Source organism: Chinchilla lanigera, unplaced genomic scaffold, assembly GCF_000276665.1.
Source record: "Chinchilla lanigera isolate Chin_1 unplaced genomic scaffold, ChiLan1.0 scaffold00073, whole genome shotgun sequence".
In the NCBI taxonomy this organism is placed as follows: domain Eukaryota; kingdom Metazoa; phylum Chordata; class Mammalia; order Rodentia; family Chinchillidae; genus Chinchilla; species Chinchilla lanigera.
The window spans coordinates 8,602,721-8,628,055 of record NW_004955474.1 but is presented as its reverse complement, the minus strand read 5'-3'; the positions used below and the strand labels follow the sequence as shown (position 1 = coordinate 8,628,055).

Sequence of the window (25,335 nt, the reverse complement as noted above, 5' to 3'; positions counted from 1 at the left end):
GCGTCACATCGGCATCCCCATGGCACAGACAAGGAACCCAAGGCTCAGAGCAACAAGGCAGCCTGCTCAAAATGATATCACTGGTGCTTGGGAGCCCCCTGAGATTATCTTTTCCTAAATCCTTCTTTTTTAAGCTCGTTCTTTTTCACTGACTAAAGGTCAGAGCACCTTTAGTCAAAAAGGATAGAGTAAGCCTTTGTGTTGGGAGTTTCCACTGCTGATGAGACCCATACCAAGAACACGAAGGTGCTTATGGATCTCTCCTCTTCCACATCTTCAGGGTTGAGGCAAAGGGATACTCTCAGGAGATTATAAATTATATAACACATCCACCAGATGACCAAGAGTGGAATTTCGGTTGCTGTACATGTAGCAGGAAATCCACCCGGCAATGTTAGTTTGGTAAAGAAAACATACAACCACAACTCCAAGAAGTTTTGCACATCACCCATCTATACAGTGGCCAATGTGAGGACAAATTTTTTAGGAGGAAATTCCAAGTCATCTGATTTTAAAATTTCATTTCACTCTATTATCTATGGTTCTAGGTCATGGTGTTATTCTCCCAAACACTCCATAACTAACTGAGTTGTGCTCAAGGCTAAAGACGTCTCCATATATTTTTTTACATAGCAAGCCAATGTCTTTCATTAATTCAGTTTTCAAAAGTCATCTTCTGGCATGCACAGCACCCAGATTGGAAAACAACGCCCCATAAGTAAACATTACAGCATCCATGCTTTCTTGTCTTCAAGTTGTTCTCAACCTGTTTTAGAAATAGGGCTTGTCTCTGACGATAGGAAAGAGAGAAGGGGAGAAGAGTTGAGACAGAGCAAAATAAAAAGCAGACAATGGGAAACAGAAAGCTGTCTGTGGAGGAGATGGAAAGGGGATCCCGGGATAAGGGGAGATAGAGGAACAGAAGAAAGGGAAGTAAAAAAGGATCAAATTGCAATATGTGTACATACCAAGTCCCCTTAATGAATATTTATTATGCATCATACACATGTACTAATAAAGAATAAAATAAAGTGAGAACAAACACAGCAAAAGTTTTATCATCTTTAAATCTAGATAGTGAACACATCAACATTTGCCATAGTACTTACATTTTTAGGTTGTTCGAAATATCTTGAAATTTAGATGTTTTTAACTTAACAAATTAGAGTCAAGCTTCAAATATGTTTTATGTTCCTGAGGACAAACCACAAAGATTCTGTAGCCAAGTACCCAAATTCATCACAGGTTGAAAGTGCAAATATAAAACCAATATCCTCCTTCCTTCAACAGAAGCGTGGTGAAACAATAGTATTTTTGAACAAGCAGACCTGGGTTCCCGTCCCAGCTCTATGAACATATAACCTGCATTACCTTGGACAATGTACTTGCTAGATTAATTTGCCTCTTCCCTCTTTCTGTAAAATGGGCACTCTCTAGTATAAAAGGTAAAGTAGCCTGGGTGTTTGGGGTAAGTGTTCTCCCTTTTCTCCCCAAATGAAAAAGCACGGGGAGGGAGGGCAGTTCATGCCAGGAAGCCCTAAGAGGAAATCAGCTGCTCCTCCAGATAAAGGCTGCAGCATAAAACTTGCAGAGGGTCTCACATCAAGCAAAGAAGAGCCATGAGGTTCATGTTGATCTTGAGTTTGATTGCTACTGCCCTTGGAATTGCTCCTGTCCGCTTTGACGGGTAAATCTCACTACCCACTGTTCCAGTCTCTGGGTAAGAAGAGGGTGAAGAAATCTTCTTTACAGTTCACATTTTTGTCGTTTGCCTCCTTGAAGGGAGAAGGTGTTCCGTGTGAAGCCCCACGATGAAAAACAAGCAAAGGTCATAAAGGATTTGGCCAAAACCCATGAGGTAAAGCATTTGGGGATATTTTATCTGCTCCTTCTGGTCTCTAAAAGCTGCTTCTTTTTATTTTATTTTTAATGCCCACAAGGCGACCAAAGACTACCAAACATAAGGGAAAATTGCCAGAGCTACTTGGATAATTCAGCCAGTGGCCAATACTTCATGTTTTGTTTTGCTTTCGTAGAATACCATTTGTTTTTCCTCCACAAAGCTTTGCAAGTAACGGCCTTTTCTAGGTAAAACTGTAAAATAATGGGGTGTGCTTGGCACCTTTACCAGGTCCTCTTCTCCCTCCTCACCCCACTCCCATTCTGATCTCTTTTGGTGACACACTTTCTGATACAGTGCAAACTGCTAATGTCAAAGTACTGGCTGATAGCAAGGTGACCCTCTCCAAGAGCAGGTATACTTTAAAAGCAGACTCTTGGAGTTAAATCAGTCCTTTAAAATCCAGCAGGCCAAAATAACCACTTTATCATTTCTGCAGCTCCTCCTGTATACAAAGCTTATTGTGCCTGCCATCTTCCCTAGGTTATTTCAGATTTTCCAACAGCTTTGCAATGTCGTGGGCATAGACTAACCCATTTAAGACAGAGGAACTAACGTTTGAAGATGTAAGTTAACTTAGATTTACAGAGATGTAAATCAAGATCATGTATCAGATTTAAATACACAAAGCTGGTATTAATTCTAGTTGTATGTTATTATCTCTGCACCAAAACAGTCAAAAGTTCTGCTTATTCTAATTCCCAAATATTTCCTGCAACCACGTTTTCCTCTCCGCTGTCACTGTCCGTGTTCTTCCTGCCTTTTCCTGGAACAATCTCAATAGAACCTTCATTAGCTTTCAGGGTTCTACTACTATCTGCACTGCAACCTAATTGTTTCTCTAAAATTTGAGAGTCACATTTCTCCACTTCAAGGCAGCCTTGTATGGAGAAACATGTTCTTCAGAGCCATCTGCTGAAGTTCAGCTCCCAGCTGCACCTAAGCTCTGTGGTGGTAGGCAAGTCACTGACCCTCACAAGTTCTCAGTTCTTCTTCTGTGAAATGTAGCTAATTATCACACTACTCTCCAACGTCCTTATAGACTACGTAGGCTTTGCATAGCTCTCAGAAGCTGACCTGGCCATGATAACTGCTGTAGAAGCATTTTCTGTATTTTCTGTTGCTCTTCAAAGTTTTCTGTGATCTGCCAAACTGCCATGCTTTTTATTCTCTTGCTCCTCTATCATTTTGGTCTTTAAGCTCCATAGACATCTGAATATCACCCATCCTGGGTCCTTTTGCTCATAAAGAATGTGTTTCTCCTTTCACCTGGCTAAGTCTTACTTATTTTGCAAGAAGCAGCTCCTGCAAGAATTCTTCTCTGTGCACTGACTCTCATGAGCCAAGTTGGCTTGTTCCTTGCTTACTTGGGACGCTCTGTTCCTTCCCCGGTAATGGTTAACACGTTGGAAATATGGATATGTAGCTCCATCTCACACCAAGCTTATTCTTTCCATCACTTCCTTATTAGATTCTTTAACTGTGATACACAGTGCTATGCCTGGTGTTCAATAAATGCTCATAAAAGTTCACCAAGCTTTAGAATCTTACTTCATGTTACCTACCTTGCTAGAGAAATTGCTATTGTGATATCATGGCCTACCTAAATCACCTGTAAATCACACTGCCTCTCTCTGGTGTCCAACCCATGCTGTAATTTTTTGATCTAAGTAAATAGACATACTGGCTGTTTCATGGAAGCTTCATGCTATCCCATAATGGATTCACCTAGAGTTACAGTGAGATCCAACTAAGAGGCAGCTGAACAGATACAGACAAGCCCACAGTCTCCGTGTGATGGACAGAAATCGAGCATTACTTTATATCTCACAGACTGGAACCCCACACTTGGTTGGTTTTCTCAAATTAGTATGATTTTGAACAACCACAAGAATTTTAACCTGAGGACTATTCTTCCAGGCCCATTCACTAAATTTCTGAAAATCTAAGCTAGGGGAATATAGAGAGAAGGAAATCAGCACTTGTTAAATCCCCGCATGTCCCAGACCTTACACCTTTCACTCACTTCACAATCCTCAATACACGCTCCAGGGGGTCCTGTGAGCCCCATTTTTTCAGGAGAGAGAACTGGAACTCAGAGTTTTAGTAACTTGTCCAAGGATATATTGCTTTAAAAAGTGGCAGAGCTGGGAGACTGGGCCTTCTTGTTGTATGCGAACCTTCCAGGAATTCCAGAATTTACACGGATATCTGTTTTTGAGAACTGATAGAGGAGGAAGCAGATATTTAATCTGCCTGATTTGAACCAGATGCTATGGCTATATGAAGTATGAATAATCCTATTAAACTCCAAAATAGGAGAAGCAAAGGGGTTAACCAAAAGAGCCACCCATCCTTTTCACATTTATAGATACAATGTCCTGAAACAATAATCCATACAAATATTTCCTTTCTCACTTCTTAGTATTCAACAGTTCTTAGATGCTTGTGCAAAAAAAAACTCATTTTGTTAAGAGAAGGGCCCATACCTTAGTCACACCAAATCCCAAAGTCCTTCGTGGGGTATAGCACATGGCCATTTCTTAATACATGTGTGCTGGTAATCACATAAATAACTATGGCTAACAGTGAACTCATCTCTGCAGCTTGACTTCTGGTATCCAGATGCCATACACCATGTAGCCGCTAACATGACGGTGGATTTCCGAGTTAGTGAGAAAGAATCCCAGTCTCTACGGTCTGCCTTGGATCAAAATACAATGCACTACGAGTAAGTCCTTTTGGAATATTTATATGTGTTAGATGCTCGACATTTTGAGAGCCTGGAGATGTTGAGGTACTATAGTAAAACTATTTTTAAACTGAGCCCCACAAAAACTGAAGCACGGAGTGCAAGGTAACGTTCATACTTTAGTCCAAGCAGACTCCTGAAGCATGTTCGTAGAGGTGATAAGATCATAGGCAGTTCACCTTCCATCTTGCGCTTGCTCTGATCTGCAAAAATGACAATTACCTACATCTGCTGTCTCCAAAACCAGCTCCTCATAAGCACAGATCCCTTATGAGTAGACGCGGAAGGATTAGCCATACAGTTGCACCACTGAGAAGCAATCGGCCTGGAGCTGATGAACTAAGGATGCTGACCCACACCGTGTTCTTGTATTTGAATTCTCCTGACATATCAAAGGAGATTAAAAAAAAAAAAAAAGCCCACCTCTGTAATTCAGAGATGTTGTAATGTAAAATAGGTACTAAATACAGAATTCTGCATGAAAGAAATTTTTCCTCAGAGTAAACAATAGCAAAACAGTAGAACAAGACTTAAAGAAGAGAAAAATCACAATGCGACAAAGATGCAGAAATGAATTGTTGTAGTCCTACAGAGAACTTTTTTTAAAAAATTAGAGTTTATTGTATACGACCAACCATCGGTCGTATACAATCTGGTCCCTGAAGTCATGAATCAAAAAAGACCTTAGCAATGAATATCACAAATCAATGCAAAACCTGGAAAACAACGTGTGTCTTTAAACTGTACTGTCACACAGTCAGTCAGCCGTTTGCTATACTGAAAGGTCCGGTTGCAACTTCCCCAGGCCTTGTCATTCCAGGCTTTCCTTTATTGAGACACTTACTGTCGAAACAAAACTAAGCACTAGATCTTTCCTTTTTAATTCGCTACTTCATGCCTCCTTCACCTAAGTTATTGCTCTAAACCACTTATGCCAAAGACTGAAATTTTTTGAATTTTTGCATGAAATTCATTTTTGTTACATAGTAAAATTCCTGAAACAAGAACACATTTCATGGGTCACTGGGCATTGAAGAGTTAATTCAAAAGGCCTCTACTGACTAAGAAAGATCCTACTGACATCTGTAATCATATTACAGAGTAGGACTGACTGCTACTCATGACTTGATTGTATTTATGATATAGTACAATGCCGCAAATAAATATAAATTAAGAAAAGATATACATAAGACAAGTAAACAAGAAATGTTTTGTGTTTAAAATGTAGCAGGCTATTATTTGGGATGATTATTGATCACCGTTTTGGCTTTTGCTATTGGTCCAAGAGGAAGGTGAAATAAATGTAGAAATTAACAAATTGGGTAAATGTAGCTCAAAATTAATCTATACCAGCATGAACCATTTCCCTTTAACATATTGACTTTTATGTTTTTATAAGTTGCACCCAAATTGGAAGCAGACACACCATAGATATGCCTCCAAGATTGCAGAAACTTATAGTACATTCTAGAATATGTTTACAGTGGGTTCAGATACCATCTTGATTTTTTTCATCTGAAAGAAATTATCCTTCCACCCTATATACAATTTGGCTTGAACAGCAAGGTAAAAGATCAGAGTCTTGTTTTCCTTGCATTGTCATAATGCAGACAAAAGACTAATTGCTTGATACGATGGTGGATAATGAGGTAAATAACTGGACAGTACCCAGGTAGGTGTCTGGCATCTTCTGTTTTATCAAATCACTCACATATACCCTTTTCCTCTTCATGCCTCTAAGCCTCTGCTGGCCTGAACTGATTCTGACCCAAGTAGAGATCTAGCCTACACCCTCATGGGGTTTTTCTTTTTGCACTTTTTCGTGGACCGAGATAGCTTCCTGCTAACTACATCAAGAAGCAAAGTGTTAAACTACCTCTAAAAATTAGTTTTATCTAATTAAGACATGATTTCTGGAAATTGGCCCAAATTAGCCACAGTTGTGGGAAAGCCACATAATTAGATAGTTACCTTCCTCAAAAATATAAATATGTAAAGTGATCTGTGCAGACAAGAACTATTTAAAATCTTGTCTCCAAGCACTAATTATATAGATAATTTTATTTGCATATTAATTATATGTGTTACTTGGTGTCAGTCAGTAACAGAAGAGGGTTCTAAGAACAGAAACATCTGTTTGAGCCCAAGCACCAGGCTGAATAAAACCATATTAAGATGCTGGTTTGACACAATGATTTACTTAGACACCCTTCATTAGACAATGCATATAAACACTATTTAGTTGGAAACATCTGCGTGTTATTTTTTTTTTAATTTTCCAAAAATGAAATTACTAAGCCATAGTTGATTTTAAAGTAGCATCTCTACTTCCTTTTTACATACACTTTTACAAAAATCACAAAAGGCCAAGTCCAAGAAACAAATAATACACACAAACTGGTGAACAAATGTTGAAAGGGAAACCACATCTGGACTAAACCACAACAAACCAATTGGACTAAGACTTGGGGGACAGATGCCACATTTAGAGTTGGCAGTTCAAAACTCAAGTGATTTTACTGAATATTTTTACATTTAGATAGTCCTTAATATGGCCCTTTCCTGGGTTAGAAATTAAAATTAGAAAACAGAGTTACTAATAAAAGGGAAATCAGAAAACAAATATTAATATAATAATAAAATACATATAGTATTATTAGGTAAAATCTTATTAAGATTCACCTAAAATTATAGTGGGGAATACCAAACAGGTACATACCAAACTGCCACCATGATAATCAACACTCAGATCAATGTCTGATTGCCTTGTTCAGCCAAATACACATTCATATTCCAAGTACATACACAGTCTTATCAAATAAGTGTCTCAATCAAATAATCATTCTAATGACTCATCTAATGTGTCATCCATTTATTTTCCTTCTGCTCTGCATTTTTACATATTTCCCCAAGAGTATAACATGTAGGTGAGGCCTCCTACGGATATTGAAGACCTACTGGTCATGGCAGGAAACAGGAGTATGGTAGGTCAGGAAGCGAATTCTGAAGCAAAGCTGTCTGTATCTAGTAGCATTAAAACCACGGGTATTCCACACTGACGATTTATTTATCTTCTCCCCACCTCATTTACCTCATCTGTAAAATTGTGATACAATGGAAGCTATTTCATGGGGTATTTCCTGGAAATTGGGACCATAAAATCCCTCAATGACTGGTTCCTTTACTTATTAATTCAGGTAGAGGAAAGGCCACTTATACATGCACTGATATGAGCACACACATATGCAAACACCACACACATAACACCCACTGCAAACACACACACACACAAATAGTGGAACAGAATAACTGGAGCCTCACACCAGATGCTCCTTTCCCTTCATACTGAACAAATCAGTGCCTTAAACTTTGCTATCTAACACATGGTAGAACACAGTTGGGAGATTGTGTAAGTGTAGTTTGATGCACAATAACCCAAATAGGGAGTTGTGAAGTTGAATTTTGTGGAAACATAAAACCCTACTTTACGAACAGCTCCTATCCTGGTATTAAGTAGACCTCAGTAAAATCCAACCCAGTAAAAATCACCCTAGCAATGACTCTGCCTCTCTGAAAATACCTTTCCTCAGTACACACATGCACACATTCACGCACACACACACTAGAGCCCATGGCGCAGTTCTCCGGGCCTTTGCTCTCTAAAAGTAGCCTTGAAATTATTGCAAGCTCATTCATCTTACTTCTCTGAGCCTCTTAACTGCTCCCTAACCTCGGTGACAAGCTTCCAGGGCTGGACAATTAGGTAGCCTTGCACAAGCAAACCTCTGAAGCCTGGGGAAGTAGATCTCGTGACAGTTGCCCAGGATTCCATGCTTGTGGTGAAGACACTCTTGTCTAATGGTCCCAGCTAGGGTACTGGAGACAGATACTTCAAGGTTCAAAATCCCATCTCCTGTAATTTAACAGTTGTGACAATTTTGCAAACAGACTTAACCTTCACAAAAATGGGGGTGATAATGGTTCCCAATTACCACTGTCAACAGGACAGTATTGACATGATAAAATGTAAATACAGAGCTTAGCAGAGTGCCTGGCACATAAGAAAGTCTCAATTAACATGGCCATTTGTATTATTAAATCCCCGGTGATAATTGTTTATCTTTTCACCCACATTTGGGGATTTTTTTTTAACAAAGTAAGCAGATCTTGGAGCACTGAAATAATATTTGGTAGCAAGTAATTTGGTTTCATCTGCTTAAGCCTGGCTCTGGTTAGTGAAAGGGCTCATGAAGATAACATCTGGCCCTAGTTCTTAATTTCCAGCCTTAGGCTTAATTTCTATTCCCTATCAGCAACAATCTGGCATCCTTCTGATGTCCTCTGCAGCTGCATTTGTGGAAAGGTCGTATTTTAGCTCACATGATTTTCTTTCTGCTTCTGCTTTCACAAGACCGAAATTGATGTGTGTAAGTCCCAACCTGTTCTTAGATGCAAGCTTCCCATGACTCCTTGATACTGCCCGATCCTATGAATCAGACTCTGGGATCACAAAACTTCTCTTTCACCTGATTCCTCTACTTTCTGTTAAGATGGTGGTACAAAAGCTGTGTTCTCTCCTTAGCTGTGTTCTCCCTTACGGCTATTCATTATATCAGCAGCGACCACCCAAAATGTAATTCCGAAACCTCCTCAGGCTTCCTCTGAGTTTGAATGCAACATGCCCCACCTGATCCTCAATTTGCTGTCACACATTTACTTTCTCAGAAATCCCAGATTCGTAGGTCAGAAGTAAAGCAGACAGCAAGTTACGTGTAATGTGCATAATAATGCGCTTGTCAGCGCTGTTAATGGGAATCAATATTCATGAGCTGCGCTTGGTCCCATGTGTTAAATAAACTCTAATTAGGAGTGTACCGTATTTGTGTTCCGCATCAGAACCCAGATCAGTCAGTCAGTCAGTCTGCACGAAAGCAAGTAGAAAGCAGCTCTGCATGTCCACCATTTATTTTCCTAAGAAATTGAATATTTCGGAATCAAACAAGGGTGTACCATGAAATTTGAGTTTAAAGTGTGTTAATTCTGTGAAGTGGTAGTTAGTATTGTAAGTCAGCTTCAGTAGTCTGAATTTCACTGGATGCCTAAGGCTTGTCAGGCTCCCCTCATATTTCTTTTCAGCCTTCTCACAATCCTCGGTGGTGTATTTGTTCTTACTGGAAAAGTAAGAAAACTGAAATTCAGAGAAATGCTTAAGCTGCGCACATTATGTGTTAAGATGCAGAACCGAGGGCGGGGGATATAGCTCAGTGGCACAGTGCTTGCCTGGCAAGTGCAAGGTCATGAGTTTGATTCCCATTACCAACAAAAAACAAAACACAAAAAAATAAGACGCAGAACTGGGGTTCACACTCAAGAACGTTTGCGTACAGGTTACTGCTTCCTGCGTAGGTACATATCGCGGCTACAAAAGGACTAGGATGAATGTTTAAAAATAGCACCGTCTTGCACTCAAGTGTCATTGCTATCAAAAGAAAAATGTGTGTCTATTTCATAACCAACAGCAGGGTAATACTTTTATTTATATGGCATCAATGGGAAATGAGATGATCCAAATAAGGAAACTGTCTGGGTAAACAACTTCAAATACTGTTTTCTTTAAAACATTTTCATTGAAATATTTACATCATGGGTCACAGTGCTCTGAACTACAAAATAGAGTATATCTTTGCATAAAGAGTGAGCAATACCAATATGATTTCTTACTGTGTTATAAGAGAATAACATCCTCAAGGAATAGATGGAAGTTTAAAAAAAAGTATTTTGGGGTAAATGGACCACCAGCAAGGAACTGCTTACTCCTGTGCTTACTTATCCTTCCGTCTAGGTAATTTCATTCTTATTTTATTTTTCTGTCATCTAACACCCACTGATACCAACATACTTTCAGCAAGCCATTTTCCCAACATTGAATGAATTTCTTCTAGGTTAATCAAGCTTTTTAGAACTCTATGCACAAGAAAAAAGAACAGCTCTTTGTGAGGCTATTTGTAAATATTCTATGTCTGTAACATAATGTTTAGCCTTTAAGGAACCTAGTAATAGACTTCAACGCAACTTTACCTCAGTGGACAGTAATAATCACATCACATAAATAGATGTCGCTATATTAATCTCACAGGCATTCAATATCAGACTTAATTCTGAAAAGCAAGTTTGCTTATGAAAAGCAAACAAAAGAAAAGAATGGCTCCTTCACTATTATTATTTTTCATCATTCAGAGTTTAACCCATGCAATAGAGCAAGGAAAAATTGGAAGGAAGTAGAACTTTGCAGAACAAAATGTTATGTGCCGAAGGAACTAAATAACTATTGGAGAAAGTAATAATAAGAGTAGTGCCCACATGTAAAGCCCTGAAGACAGTATGAAAATGTCTTAAAAGTAAAAAGATAGTTTGTTTAAGGTAATAAAGTGGTTATTAGGTAAATATGACCAAGTAGTTTGTTTTTTAAAATACAAATAATTAATCCCAGCACTCAGGAGGCTGAGGCAGGCAGATCGTTGTGAGTTCAAGACCAGCCTGGGCTACAAAGTGAGTTCAAGTCCAGCCTGAACTGCATAGCCAGACCCTGTCTCAAAAAGACAAAATAAATAAATAAATAAATAAATAAAAATAAAAAATAAAATACAAATAATAACCAATTTAAAATTTTTGGGGGGGGGAACCACTCACAAGGTTAATCTTAAAATATATGAATAAGCAATCCACATATATAAAATGTTACTGAGGAATTAAAAAGAAGCAATTATATTATGGTCCAATATTAACAATAAAATTCATCTCAGACATCATTTAGTACAATTCCTATCAAAAGCCTTGTTTTTCTGATGAATCTAATGATTTCCAAAATTATTCTAACAAAACAAAAAATTTAAAAATAAGAATAAGCAGACTATCCAAAATTAAATTTTTATACATTTAAGTATGGCTTGTTCTTACATAAGAATTGAAAGAGATTTGAATAGAAAATTTCAAAACAGATAAAATATGAAATAGACATGTCTATATGATGAAGATAGCATTTTGGAAACACAAATCCTAAATATTTTAGAATCAAATTCCCAACTCCATCACATGCAAACTGTGCACATGTACATTCTCTGGAACAACAATGTTCTCATCTATCAGATAATAATAATCCTGGCAAGATTAAGATTAAAGAATGTCTGTGAAGCAGTAACTGGCTCATGTTAACCAAGAGCAGTCTATGAAAATGTAGAGTAGGCAGTTGGGTATGCTTGTCTGGAATTCAGGGGAGAGGACAGAGCTGGAGATTCAAGAACAGCCAAACATCAGGCCACCGATCGTTAGAGCCATGGGACTCTGGGAGATGTGGTGTAGGGTGGAATGATTCTCAAAGAGATAAAAATTGGTAGACAATGGAGACAAAAGCCTTTTTTGAATTTTCTTTTTACTTGTATTAGTATATTTTTACAGTACATGATGATTACATTCATTGTATATAACACATTTCAATTCTTTTTTCCCCTTCCCTCTACCCCTCCCTTTTATTCTTCCAGCATCAGATTTATTTACTTACTATATAAAACCTTATAAAGTTAATTATCATATATACAGAATAGAAACCAGACTAATAGTAAGATAATTGTACTAAATTAAGATACACTTTTAGATACATCGTCCATACTGGATTATAATCCCTTTTTCCCTCTTTTTTCCTAGTATCTGTCTTTTATTTTGTACTTTATATATACTGAGTTTTTCATATAAGAGAAACTATGAGGTATCTGAGTTTGTGTGTCTGTTAGTTCACTTGACATTATGGTGACCTCCAACACTGGCTTCCCAATGATTTTCCTGCCTCTTTTTCACACCCCTGCCAAGTGTCTCAAATGAAGATCATAATCTCATGTGAACATGAAAAGAGTTAAAATACATAAAGAGGTCAGATCAATGCTTGGCACATGGTCAGTGCTAAATACCTGCTTACTAATATCATTATCATCATCATTACTACTCAAGTTTCTCCAAGCTCTCAAAGTATGAAATAAGAAGAGATGATTTTTAGGTTGATGTATAAAAATATCCATTGTTGGCTGTGTTGTATGTACATGTGTGTGTGTGTGCATGCATGTGCCATAGAGAAGGATGGGGAATACTACAACAGTATAGCATAAGCTGGATGTGTAATTTTAAATATTCTAGTAGCCTTTAAAAGGTAAAAATCAGGGGGCTGGGGATTTAGCTCAGCAGCAAAGCACCTGCCTGGCAAGTGCAAGGTCATGAGTTCAATTCCTGGTACCGGAAGAAAAAAAAAACCCAGAAAAAAAAGGTAAAAATCAATAGGTAAAATTGATTTCAGCAATAAATTTTATTTCATCAAATATATTCAAAATATCATTATTTCAACAAATAGTCTATATAAAACTTATGGATAGTTTTTCATAATTTTTATGCTAACACTTCAAAATTTAGGATATACTTTAAATGTTCAGCAATCTCTACTTTTGGACAAATCCTTTTTTTTTTTTTTTTTTTTTTTTTTTGGTTTTTCTCCGGTACCGGGAACCGAACTCACGACCTTGCGCTTGCCAGGCAGGCTCTTTGCCGCTGAGCTAATCCCCAGCCCCGACAAATCCTATTTTAAGCACTTGTTAGCCACTTATAACTAAAGACCATCATCTTAGAACCTCTAGATAAAAGGAAAACTCAGGAGATACCATAAGATATGTACCATATCAAAATGAAAATACCAAAAGATATGTTCAAGGGAAATTATGAGAGAAGAATACTAAAGAAAAAGAACAAAGTTGATTAAAAATAAAGAAGGAAGAGAACGTTTTTACAAAGAAAAGAGAACTATGTTTTCCTTTCCCATGATAAAATGCGTACTTTATCACTGCCCTGTCAAACAGAATCCTCATACATGATCTACAAGAAGAGATTGAGAAACAGTTTGATGTTGAAGAAGAGATCTCTGGAAGGCACAGTTATGCGAAATACAATAACTGGAACAAGGTACGGTGTAAATTCTTTTTCAAAAGTGATCTCCATCATTTGTTGTTTAAAGTTTTCCTTTGTTGTAGTTCCTCAACATGGATTTTGCTCTTAAGATTGTAGCTTGGACTGAAAAAATGGTGTCCAAGCATCCTGAAATGGTCTCTCGTATCAAAATCGGGTCAACTGTTGAAGATAATCCACTCTACATTCTCAAGGTAAAAATCATTCAAGAGCCACTGATTCTTACTGTTATTGAAAAGCATTAATTTAAGGATTACTTTGTCTTACAACTCAGCTAAGTTTGAGACAGCAACACATCTGATCTTTTAAAGAATATTTACTGTAGACTTAAGTGCATGAATAGAAATATCAGATGGTTTTCAGTGGAACCAGGATGATTGGTCAGTGACTGCACAGCTGATAAACTCAGACAAGTATCACATTCCATAGCCTCGTAACAAACGTTTATGATGCCTCTGATGTGTAAACTCCTTTTCTATCCATTAAAATTCAGTGAAAATAATGAATTAATGTTATGCAGAAAAAATTTAATATCATAGACTCGGGACCCCAGAATTGTACATAAGGCATTTCAATTCTGCACGAATGTGAGATTTCTTCCTAGCGCAGAGCTGATCATTGCCCTTCAGCTGCTTGTAGATTGTTGTCCACTTGAAGATACAACCCCAAAGCACTAATTACTGGGAAACCAATCGTTTCACATCCATCCACCATCTCTCCAACCACTCCAAAACTGTATCAAAGTCTTCAAAATGACAGACCCTCAGCCTGGGATATAGCTCAGTGGCACAGCGCCTGCCTGGCAAGCGTGAGGTCATGAGTTCGATTCCTGGAACCAAAAAAAAAAAACTGACAGACCATCAAATGTCTGCTACTCTTCCTCTTCCCCACTCCAAGCACCATACAAAATCTTCTCCATGTCAGGCTAAACACCCCTCTGCTCAAAACCAGAAAAATTAAAAGAAATAGAAGTAACTTTACATCTCAAAACATAGGATGTTATCAGTAAAGTAAGAAAAACAATAAATTATATTTTCAAAAAAGAAAACCCAAATGTAGCTCTGTCACTAGGAAAATTTTTGAGAAACACAACGTAGCAGATTATGAATTATGTATAGACACTGAAGGATCTGTGCCCTCATCTTCCTTGAGAACAGTATGTGCAAACACAGCTCCTGTTCAATCACAGACAGGGGAAGAATTGCTCTGAGAATATGAATGAGCTATGGGATGACAAGGGATCAATATGCGAGACCGTGCAAAATAATGTCTCAAGTCTATTTTTAACTAGATTGGAAAAGATGAAAGAAGAAAGGCTATTTTTATGGACTGCGGCATTCATGCACGAGAATGGATCTCCCCAGCATTCTGCCAGTGGTTTGTCTATCAGGTGAGTGCATCCGAACACTTAGGATTCTCCTTTGACTGTGAAGTCTCCTGCACTTTACTAAGAGCTTACGCCCCTTTCCAGTGAGCACAGGCCCACTTAACTAGAGTGGCCCTTCGTTGGTGCTGTCAGGGATATAAATGTTCCAGATTTTATTCATTGTGGTAGTTTTTATAAAATTACCCTTTCCGTCAAACTTCTTGAACTCCAGCTGAGAGTTTATGAAATGAAAAGAAACTCTTTTGCTACAATATGGAATTTTTTCCTGGAGGTAAGTATGCAAAATGGGAAACTAAGTTCATATTATAACCTGCAAATTTGACTTAGCTTCAATAAACTCAAAACATGACCTTCATTTCAGGGATTTCGATGTCAATTCATGAACTTGAAATTTTCATGTTTAAACTTCCTTTCCAAGAGAGAAATAACAGCTTTTGACAGCAAAGGCAGTTTATATATATATTTTTTTTATTCCTGACACTCCACAGCTAATACAGGGTGAATCCTAAGACCTTTTAACTTTCTCTTTCTACCAGGTTTGCACATAAATATATGCATAACCATAGGTGTCCAGCCATCAATATGTTCACTAGGAAAGAATCTAGCAGTAGAATTGATCCATCCCTGCAGCTATGCTATTTCTTCTGCTAAGGGCCAAGAGTTTCCTTTAGCCCATGAAGGAACACACATCACAGGACTACAAGGAACTTCCTAGCTCTAGTAAACAAATACCTACAAGAAATTTTCCAAGAGTAACCAGAGAGACATTTTTGTAGCCACAGAAAGTCCAAATAACTACAAAAATTTGAGTCAGATATAAGAAAAATGTTGATCGGACTGGTCAATCTCCAAATTCTTGAGTTTTTCATTAATAAAATTTTTTCTTGGTCCTGGTCATAGCTCAATGGTAGATCATGTGCCTAGCATGCATGAGGGTCTAGGTTCAATCCCTAGCACCATAAAAAGAAAGAAAGTTATTTCTTTAATCCTATTTGTAAACATGTTAACTTTTCCAATATTTACATATTCCTATGCTTATTAACTCAATCTGTATTTATGTAAAAGATATAAGGGAAAAAAGCAGGCAAAACAAGTAGCATTATTAATTTTCTACTCGGTGGGGCTGGGGATTTAGCTCAGCGGCACAGCACCTGCCTGGCAAGCACAAGGTCGTGAGTTCGATTCCCGGTACCAGAAAAAAAAAAAAAAAAATTTCTACTTGGCTTCTACACTTCCCATGAAATGACTTGCATGCTACATTCTGAGAGCTTTATGTTTCAATAATTAATTGATCCATTAAAAAATATACCTCAATTAGTGTCATTAGTATACATAAGTAGTTTTTCTATAATCTTGATGGGTCCTTTACTTTTGTGCAGTTTAAGAAAAATATTTTTAAAATCACTTAAATGAAGGCAAATGACTCGAGGAATGATAGTTATGACTATTAGAACCACAGCTTTCCCATGGTAAGTAAATTTCACACCAATATACTGATTTTTTTTTTTTTTACTTACACTTACAGGCAACAAAAAGTTATGGAAAAAACAAAATTATGACCAAACTTTTGGACCGAATGAATTTTTATGTTCTTCCTGTGTTCAATGTTGATGGATATATTTGGTCATGGACACAGGTACTGCTCTATATTCTCTTATTTGCCTTTAAAGACTACATTATTTATTGGCTTTACTGCATATTTATAGTTGTGTATTAAATATAAGATTTGGGTAATAATTTAATTTCAATTCAGAAATCTGTACATTTGAAATTTTCAATTTCAAATTAAGTCAACTATAATTTCTTGTTGCACAAGTTCTTGAAATAACATGAATTTTTTTGCTGCTGAAGGTAGTAATACGAAAAAATGAAATAAAAGCAGTCATTAAAAGGAAATGCATTAGTGTATGAAATAGTGTATTTTAGCTGAGAATAAAAGCCATTTAGAGACTTTTACAAACACACTGACTTTAAAGCAAAAATCATTTTATTCCATCATTTTGGGAAAGGATTGAGAGAGAGTCATAATATCAAAGCATAAATAAAGACAGGTCAGAATCTTTTAACAGGATGTTCTATTGCTCTGTTGTTTATAAGAGTTATACTGAACTTTCAGACAGATAGTACAACATCAAGTTCTTTCCTAAAAGCTATGCTCTTATAGTCACAATTTGACCTGTATTTTATCTGAATCTATAAATGATAGAAAATGTAATCAAGATATAATTTAATTTATACATAATTCCAGAACATGACAAATCTCTAATACTAAGAACTATGCAACAGTTTTTAGAACCTAACCAAATTATTTCAAGTCCTAGGAATATCAGCATCCATTTCTAATTACAAATTACAAGAAAACAGTATCTTTCTTTAAAATAAAAGCATGCATCTTAGCCAGGTAAATTTCAAATACAGCTATAGATACCTGAAAAGAGAATCTGAAGTGATCAAGTTGAAAAGTACAAACTGATCTGATATAAATGCTTCCGCGTGTCCTTCTGGCAGAACCGAATGTGGAGAAAAAATCGTTCCAGAAACCCAAATTCCAGGTGTATCGGCACTGACCTCAACAGGAATTTTGATGTCTCATGGAACTGTGAGTTGTAGGCTTCGTATTGACAAAAACTGCTGGAGCATCTAGAAGCTGAATATATATACAGAGCGAGAGAGAGATTCTCATATAAGAGAAACCATGCAGTATTTGCACTTGTATGCATCTCTAAATTTTTTTTTTAATTAACAAAAAAGAAACGGAACTTCACTAAACCACCTCCTTATTTTAGTAAAAATAAGTATTCTCCGAAAGAGCATTAATTTTCTCATCTACTAAAGGGAAAATAAACATCACTACCATAGAGAGATGCATGGTTTTTCTTTTAAGGGGCAGTTGTTTATCAAATCATCTCTCATGTCTAGCCCTCTAAAAGGCAGTTAAAATCCAGATATACAAAAATTCAGATAAACTGAAGAGACCGCAGGTCCTTCCTGTTCCTGCTCTGATGAAAGTTGAGAAATGCCAGTGGATAAAAAGGAAATACAAGTAATTCTTTAGATTCTTAGTGAAAAGAAACATCGGGGGGCAGGGGAAATATTTAATAGAAATGAGGCCTTCTTTATTAGATGGTGCTGCTGTTGCTGCCCAAGTAAAATTGAATGATTATTCTTATGGGTAAAAATCACCCCTGCCCCAATTCATGTATTTCTTCTGCATTTAATTTGGTTAAAAATATCACCTCCATTTTTAATTCTAACATAATGAATATGATGATGGTTGTAGGCATTGCTAGTCAAGAGCTTCCTATTAAAACAAGATGAAAAAAATGGCTCAGAAAAGGTGTTTACCTTAGACCCTAGCAAATTAGAGTTGGAATAGAATTGAAAGGAGTGTCTATTGGCGCTAAGCCCTGGGATGCTTTGGATGTGTTTGTCCTATGGCCATAGGAAAGGAGAGGGGAAATAGACAAGTTTAAGTATATCCCCATGGACTAAATTTTACAATATGACATCGATGTACACTTAGTCTGTGTCACAAGAGACACGGAGGCAGCTCTGTAAACATAAGAGGCCAAAATGTTGAAGGTATTTTGGGAATCCACATCAGAAAAGGTAGGGCTGTGCTGATTCAGAGCAGATTGTAATCGCATCTTCGCATGTCTTCTGCAGCGTCTCTAAACGATAATAATCCGTGCAGTAACATCTATGGGGGCTCTGCCCCAGAATCTGAGAAAGAAACAAGAGCTGTCACCTGTTTCATTCGAAGCCACCTGAAATCCATCAAAGCCTACATCACCTTCCATTCCTACTCCCAGAAGCTCCTGTTTCCCTACGGTTATACAACAAAACTGCCGCCCAACCACAAGGACCTGGTATGTGCGGAAAATCTGTGCTTTATACATTGACATCACTATTGTTTTTCAGTCCATTCTTTGTTAACTTGCGTTATGTTGAAGGAATTCCATATTTTAATCCCAAAGAAAAGGGCTAATTAAGTTTTATTTGGAGTTCAAGTCATGATCTTTAATTTCCACATGATAAAAGTATATAGAGAAGGAAATCTCTTAAAAAAAAAAAATCAAAGAAGGAAAACATATTAACAAACAGACATCCATTTACAAAATAGCATAAGAACAGTACAAACAAAACAGAGTTACAGACAAAGTGGTAGAAATTAACCATGGTTGTTGTATTACTTGTTGTTATCTTCAAAGTGGTTTCTCAGGAAAACAACATGCAAGATTGATCAAACAAGTAATCATTAACTGTTCCTTTCTGTAGAGCAATAGAAGACAGTAGTACAACTATGTTAGCTGTCCTGTATATACATACTTACATAATTTCCCCTTCTTTCGCTTCTCTTTTCCCACACCCCAGTTGCCCTTTACTTTTGAGCATTTTAAGAAGGAAATCTCTTAATGTGACTCTAAATAAGAAACCTGAAGGTAATAGGAAACCTGAAGGAGAAATATCAAAACTATTCAGAGTAGGGTTCTACTACTGCAGAGCTCAGAAAACATTTACCGTGGGTCACACTACAAAACTTCCACAGCAAAAGCCTAACTGATCAATAAAGACAGTTGTTAGTTGTATCCTGAGACACCAGATTTAAGGAGATCCATTGTATTTTTATCCTGGAAAAACCTGGAAATGATGCTAATTCTGTTAGCTTCATTTCTAAGAACATACTATCTTCCCAACATTTTGATGCACTGAACATTATTTTTCTTTCCACAAAAACTGATTTGATCATATTAGCTTTGAGAAAAATACTCCACAAATGGGTGTCAAAAAAACCACCACACAGGAAGTGATGAGGTAAATGAGTGAATATAAGAATAAATATCTTGAATTGTTGCAGAAGAAATCACATAAAACAGATAAAGGCTAGCATGAATCCCATGCTAGTCAGGAAATATGCAGTAAAAATTACGTTTCAAGTACTGCCTTGTAAAACTAACGTGAGGGAAAAAATAAATCTCAATTTTCACTTTGACCTCAGCCTATTGTATTTAGCACAATAGTACCTGATGTGAGTTAGATCACAGATTTAAAGAAGTCATTAAATCAATCTATGTGTATACAACAAAGAAAATAAGCAATAATACAATTTTAATAATACAAATTTAATAACTGTATTAACTATTAATTTGATAATTTCTGCTAACCCTGTAACATAAAAGTGTATCATAATCTGTTTCTAGAGAAACAGGTGGCCTGTAAAGTTATTTGTTACCCAACCCAGCTGAGAATCTTAACCCATGAGTTTGATTAATTTGTGCAATGATATAGCAACACAATTTCAATCTACTCCAAGGAAAATGATATTATAGATAAAAATGCATATATATATACAACAGTCACTTCAAGTAAAATAAAAGTTCTTACACAGCAGCTAAGTTAATTTAGAAGAAACTATTTCTTAGTTAGATGCACTATCTGTATAGACTAAAAAAACTTCATCTGGAATGCAAATATGTTATGACTCTATTTTGTTAAAGTTCACTCCAAGAATCATTTTCATAATACAGATCACTAATGTGTACTAAAGAACGTAAAATCCCACTCTGGAAGAAAAACCGTCATTTAACAGGACACCTGAAAGGAGAAGTTTCTTTCTTCCCTGGGTATGCTGAGGCCAGGTGAATACAGAAAAGTCCTGCAGCAATGTGGTACCTATTATACACAAAGGGATGGGGAACCTGGGAACTTGACTTTGGAAAAGACAAATATTTGAACCCACCTCAGAAAAAATTGCTGAAAAAAGAATGCATGGTTTAACAGAAAGTGAGAGAGAGAGAGAGAAAATGAAATCTGGTATTGCCGTATACAATTGATTTCACATTTAGAAGTTTTACAATCACTAACATCGCTTACTGAAAATGTTTCTCATTTAACCCTTTATATTACTCAATATTAAAATGGCAAATAACCTGTAAGATGATTTTTAGTACCTAGTAAGTTGAGTAAATATGAGTATTTTATTATTCTACTGCAACTTTCCTATGTTTCCAGAACAAAGTTGCAAAGATTGGCACTGACGTTGTATCAACTCGGTATGAAACCAGCTATATTTATGGTCCAACAGCATCAATAATTGGTAAGTTTCTCTTGCCATTTACTGTGACCCTTTTCCCAATTCTTTTTATAAACATTAAAGAAATCTAACAAATGTGGGGGCTGGGGATTTAGCTCAGCGGCAAAAGCGCCTGCCTGGCAAGCGCAAGGTCGTGAGTTCTGTTCCCGGTACCGGAGAAAAACCAAAAAAAAAAAAAAAGAAATCTAACAAATGTGTAAGTTGGGATTAGAAATCTAGTTCAAATTGAACTAGATTTGAACTTACGTTTTCACAGGAGATTGTGAATCATGTGTGAATTTAGTGAACAGATCACATCTTGTGGGGAGGGGAGATTTTTCTAAACAGATTATGATACACTTTTACATTACAGGGTTAGCAGAAATTACTAAATCAATAGTTAATACAATTATTCAATTTGTGTTATTAAATACAAAGTTACACTTTAATACGTGCTCTTTTGTCTTAGTTACTTTTTTCTCTTGCTGAGACAGCATATCGGACATCCACAAGTTAGAGGAGGAAGGGTTTATTTAGCTCACAGTTTGTAGACGTGGAACGGCCGAGCAGCATTGCAGAGGAGAAAGAGTTCATGGCCGGCAGAAGGTAGCAAAGCAAAAAGGGACACCACAGCTCTTTCTCTGCCTTATATCTTATCCAGGCCACTTAGCGTGGACAGCACTTACACCCTTAATTCTGGTGCCCTGGATCCTAGAATTGCACCATGAATTAATTCCAGCGTCACACACTCTAGATCTGGCCACCTCTGAAAAAGCCCCACCTAGGACCACATGAGGCTTTGAGGGGACAGTTAGACACAAATCATAACACTTTCCCTTTTTCCCATTTCTACCAATAGTAACATTTTATCTTTACAGGAACTAACAAGAATTAACTGAGACAGAGTCTGCACTTATTTTTTAACTATTTAAACTGAATGGGACTCTATCTTGTCTACTTGTGTGAGCATTGTGTGTGTGTGTGTGTGTGTGTTATAACACTATAAGTTAAAGAGGTATGTATGGCACTATATCATAATCTCTTAGTGAACAAAAACTTTAGCGTGCCTGCCAAATACCCTGGTATTTTGGAGTTTTCAGGGATGGGTAGAAAGTATTAAGTCATAATAATGCTCTCAAGGAAAGTGCATTCTCACAGAGAGAGGCAGATAGCTGGAGGTATCAGAGCTCCATCCCATCCTGTGTCACTTTCAAAATGGGAGGACAGGACCCAGAGAAATCACTATTCTGTACAACTGGGTAGTATTTTAATTTTTACTATATTGTACAAAAATTTTGGAGGGGCTGGGATATAGCTCAGGAGCCCAGCACCTGCCTGGCAAACGCAAGGTCCTGAGTTCAATTTCTGGCACCAAATAAATAAATAAATAAATGAAACTTTTTTTAAGGAAGACAAAATTTGTATAGAATCATCTCCTTCATATAAGGCTGTAGCAGCTCAATAAGTATTCAAAATTTCTAGAAATAACTGCTCTAATAAAGCATCTGATCGACTTTTAGTCAAGGAGATTGAGGCAGAAGGATCACAGAGAGTTCAAGGCCAGTTTGGGTTGCATAGTGAGTTCAAGGCCAGCCTAGACTACATAGGGAGACCTTGTCTCAAAAAACGCACACACAAAAAAAAACCTAATCTTAAATATAACAGTAAAGGGGCTGGGGATTTAGCACAGCGGCATAGCGCCTGCCTGGCAAGCGCAAGATCGTGAGTTCAATTCCTGGTACCGGGGGAAAAAAAAATATATATATATATAACAGTAAAGATTAAAATAAAAAGGATAAAAAATGTTTATTAAACCAAAAAGAAGCAGCTATATTAATCTCTACAGGTCAGAGAGGAATGGGGCATAGCTGAGTAACAGACAACCTCCCTAGCAGGTATGAAGCCCAGTGCTCAATCCCCAACACCACAAAAAATTTTAAAATTCTAAAAATGGGTAAAAATCAGATAAAGTACAGTTCAGAACAAAAAAAAGTTGCTAGTTGCAAAGAGAGCACTAAATTATTAAATAAGAAAAGGATCAATTCACCAAGAAGACAATAACCTTGAATGTGTGCACACCAATTCTACTTATGTTGCTTCTGCCGATAATTTCAAGCTTCATTTTCCTGAGCTGCTTCCTGAATGTCTTACGAGTGCTAAACACATCATTCTGCCTTCCTTTCCCATTTCTTTTCCTCATCCAAATGCTCTCTGAGTTCCTCTTTCCATTAACAATATGCTATTTTTTCCCAAATACCCAGATTGAAATTTTTTAGCAACTCTGATTGCTCTTTCATATCAGTGTTTCTTAAATAAGTCCCTCAATTTTCTTCCCAGGGCTTTGACTCTAGCCCAGGTTAAGGTTTCACTTCCCCATGCCTCCTGACTGCTCTCTGCTCTTTCCAATCCAGATTAAACATCTGCATGTGCAGAAGTAGCATACTGTCTCTCCAAATTTAAACATCATGATTTCCAAGGTTTCCTGAACTTTGCCCACAAACTCTCACTGCTTCCTTTGCTCCAACTCAAATGTTTCCCACAGGTTCCTAAAATAGCTCCAGGCTTTTCCATCCTGGTCATCACTAGCCAGAATGACTTTCTTTCACCTCCACCTAGAAAAAAACTCACCTTTCTTCAAGGTTCTCAAATACCTTCTGCATCACAAAGGCAGTATTCAGCAAAGATGGGAATGAAATGTCTTTGTTCTCACCAAGCATAATCTCTTTTTTCCTTAAGTCATTGCCCTTTCCGATGGTCCATAATGTATCTAGTCATCTGTATGGATTTACACTTTCACTTCTCTCTCCTGAGTTATAAGTCCCTGGAGACTCTATGGCACCCTCTCTGTAACTTGCACTCTTTTGTAGCAATGTCAGGTGAATTAATAAATGTTTGTTGAATAATTTATGAGCCAACTCTGCCTCTTTCCAACAAAATAGTCTTTCCCTCTTTCTTAATCACAGCTTTGGATTCTTATCTTCAAACATAAACTAATCAGTATCAGTTAAGCTCATTACTTGCTCTAGAACATAAATGATTTTATACAAAAGAACCACTTATTTAGTACATAAAGTAGAATACATGTAAAAACATTGATAGTATATATATATATATATATATATATATATATATATACATACACACACTTACATATAACTTCTGGATGTGAGATATATATATCCTCTAGATTTACACTTATATTTTCAAATCTCAATATTAAAAAATATCTTTAATGGAATTTCATAAAAGTTGACATGGGAAGTATGGATTAAAGGATTAAATATGTCCTTAAAATCACTAATTTAAGCTTTTCTGGCCTTCTAATTATGACATTTTACCCTTGCAACATGACTATATGGAGACCTAAACCATTACAAACAGCATACTTGGGGATAGCTTTGTGTAGTTTTCCCTGGTGACTTTCAATGACCAGTGTGACAACTTCTCAGCTGGTTTCCTCCACTGCCTGTACTTGATCTGTCTGCAGCAATGTGTGTCTAGGAAGTAGAGTCAGTTTAGTCCTGACCCAACCAAAATGTAATTTTTTAAATGTAGCATGTATTTAAAATGTATGGCGGATTACAAATTCATGACTATGTTTTACTACATGCTCTGTACCCTTTAGACCACTACTCTTACTCATTACTGCAATTAACTGCACACATAATTTTTTTATTGTTAATTTTACACCAGTGAGTTCCATTTCAATGAAAATGTTAATATTTATCTCTAATTCAATATTTATTGCTTATGCTTTGCAGATCCAGCAGCAGGGTCTTCTTTAGACTGGGCTTATGACCTGGGCATCAAACACACGTTTGCCTTTGAGCTCCGTGATAAAGGCAAATTTGGTTTCCTCCTTCCGGAATCACTGATAAAGCCAACCTGCAAAGAGACCATGCTAGCTGTCAAATTTATTGCCAAGTACATCCTCAAGTATACTACCTAAAGGATCACCCTCCATTTAGAATACACCAGTCCTTTTATGTAAGTGTGTGCCTTTCACCAGAAAGTCAATCTTCACTTATCCCTGGCTGTAGCTTCCACACCTCCTGAACAGGTCCCAGTCTTCTTCACTTAAATCCTACATTTTTTTTTTTTTTTTTTTTTTTTGCTTTCCATTACTCCCAGTATTACCTTAGCAAAGTAGTTTTGTTTTTTTTTTTTTTTTCCCTCCGGTACCGGGAACCGAACTCACGACCTTGCACTTGCCAGGCAGGCGC

At 37.0% G+C, this 25,335-nt stretch overlaps 1 protein-coding gene across 1 annotated transcript; it reads left to right on the top strand.

The window, feature by feature from the left end:
• The first annotated feature begins 1,619 nt into the window (after positions 1-1,619).
• Cpa3 (carboxypeptidase A3 (mast cell)) lies at positions 1,620-25,098 on the top strand. The gene is made up of 11 exons (XM_005401423.2): positions 1,620-1,687; positions 1,783-1,858; positions 4,507-4,631; positions 13,547-13,649; positions 13,745-13,846; positions 14,944-15,042; positions 16,565-16,675; positions 17,548-17,638; positions 18,706-18,908; positions 21,052-21,136; positions 24,874-25,098. The coding sequence occupies exons 1-11, from the start codon at positions 1,620-1,622 to the stop codon at positions 25,059-25,061; spliced, it is 1,251 nt and encodes a 416-aa protein (XP_005401480.1). The 3' UTR covers positions 25,062-25,098.
• The last annotated feature ends 237 nt before the right edge of the window (positions 25,099-25,335 follow it).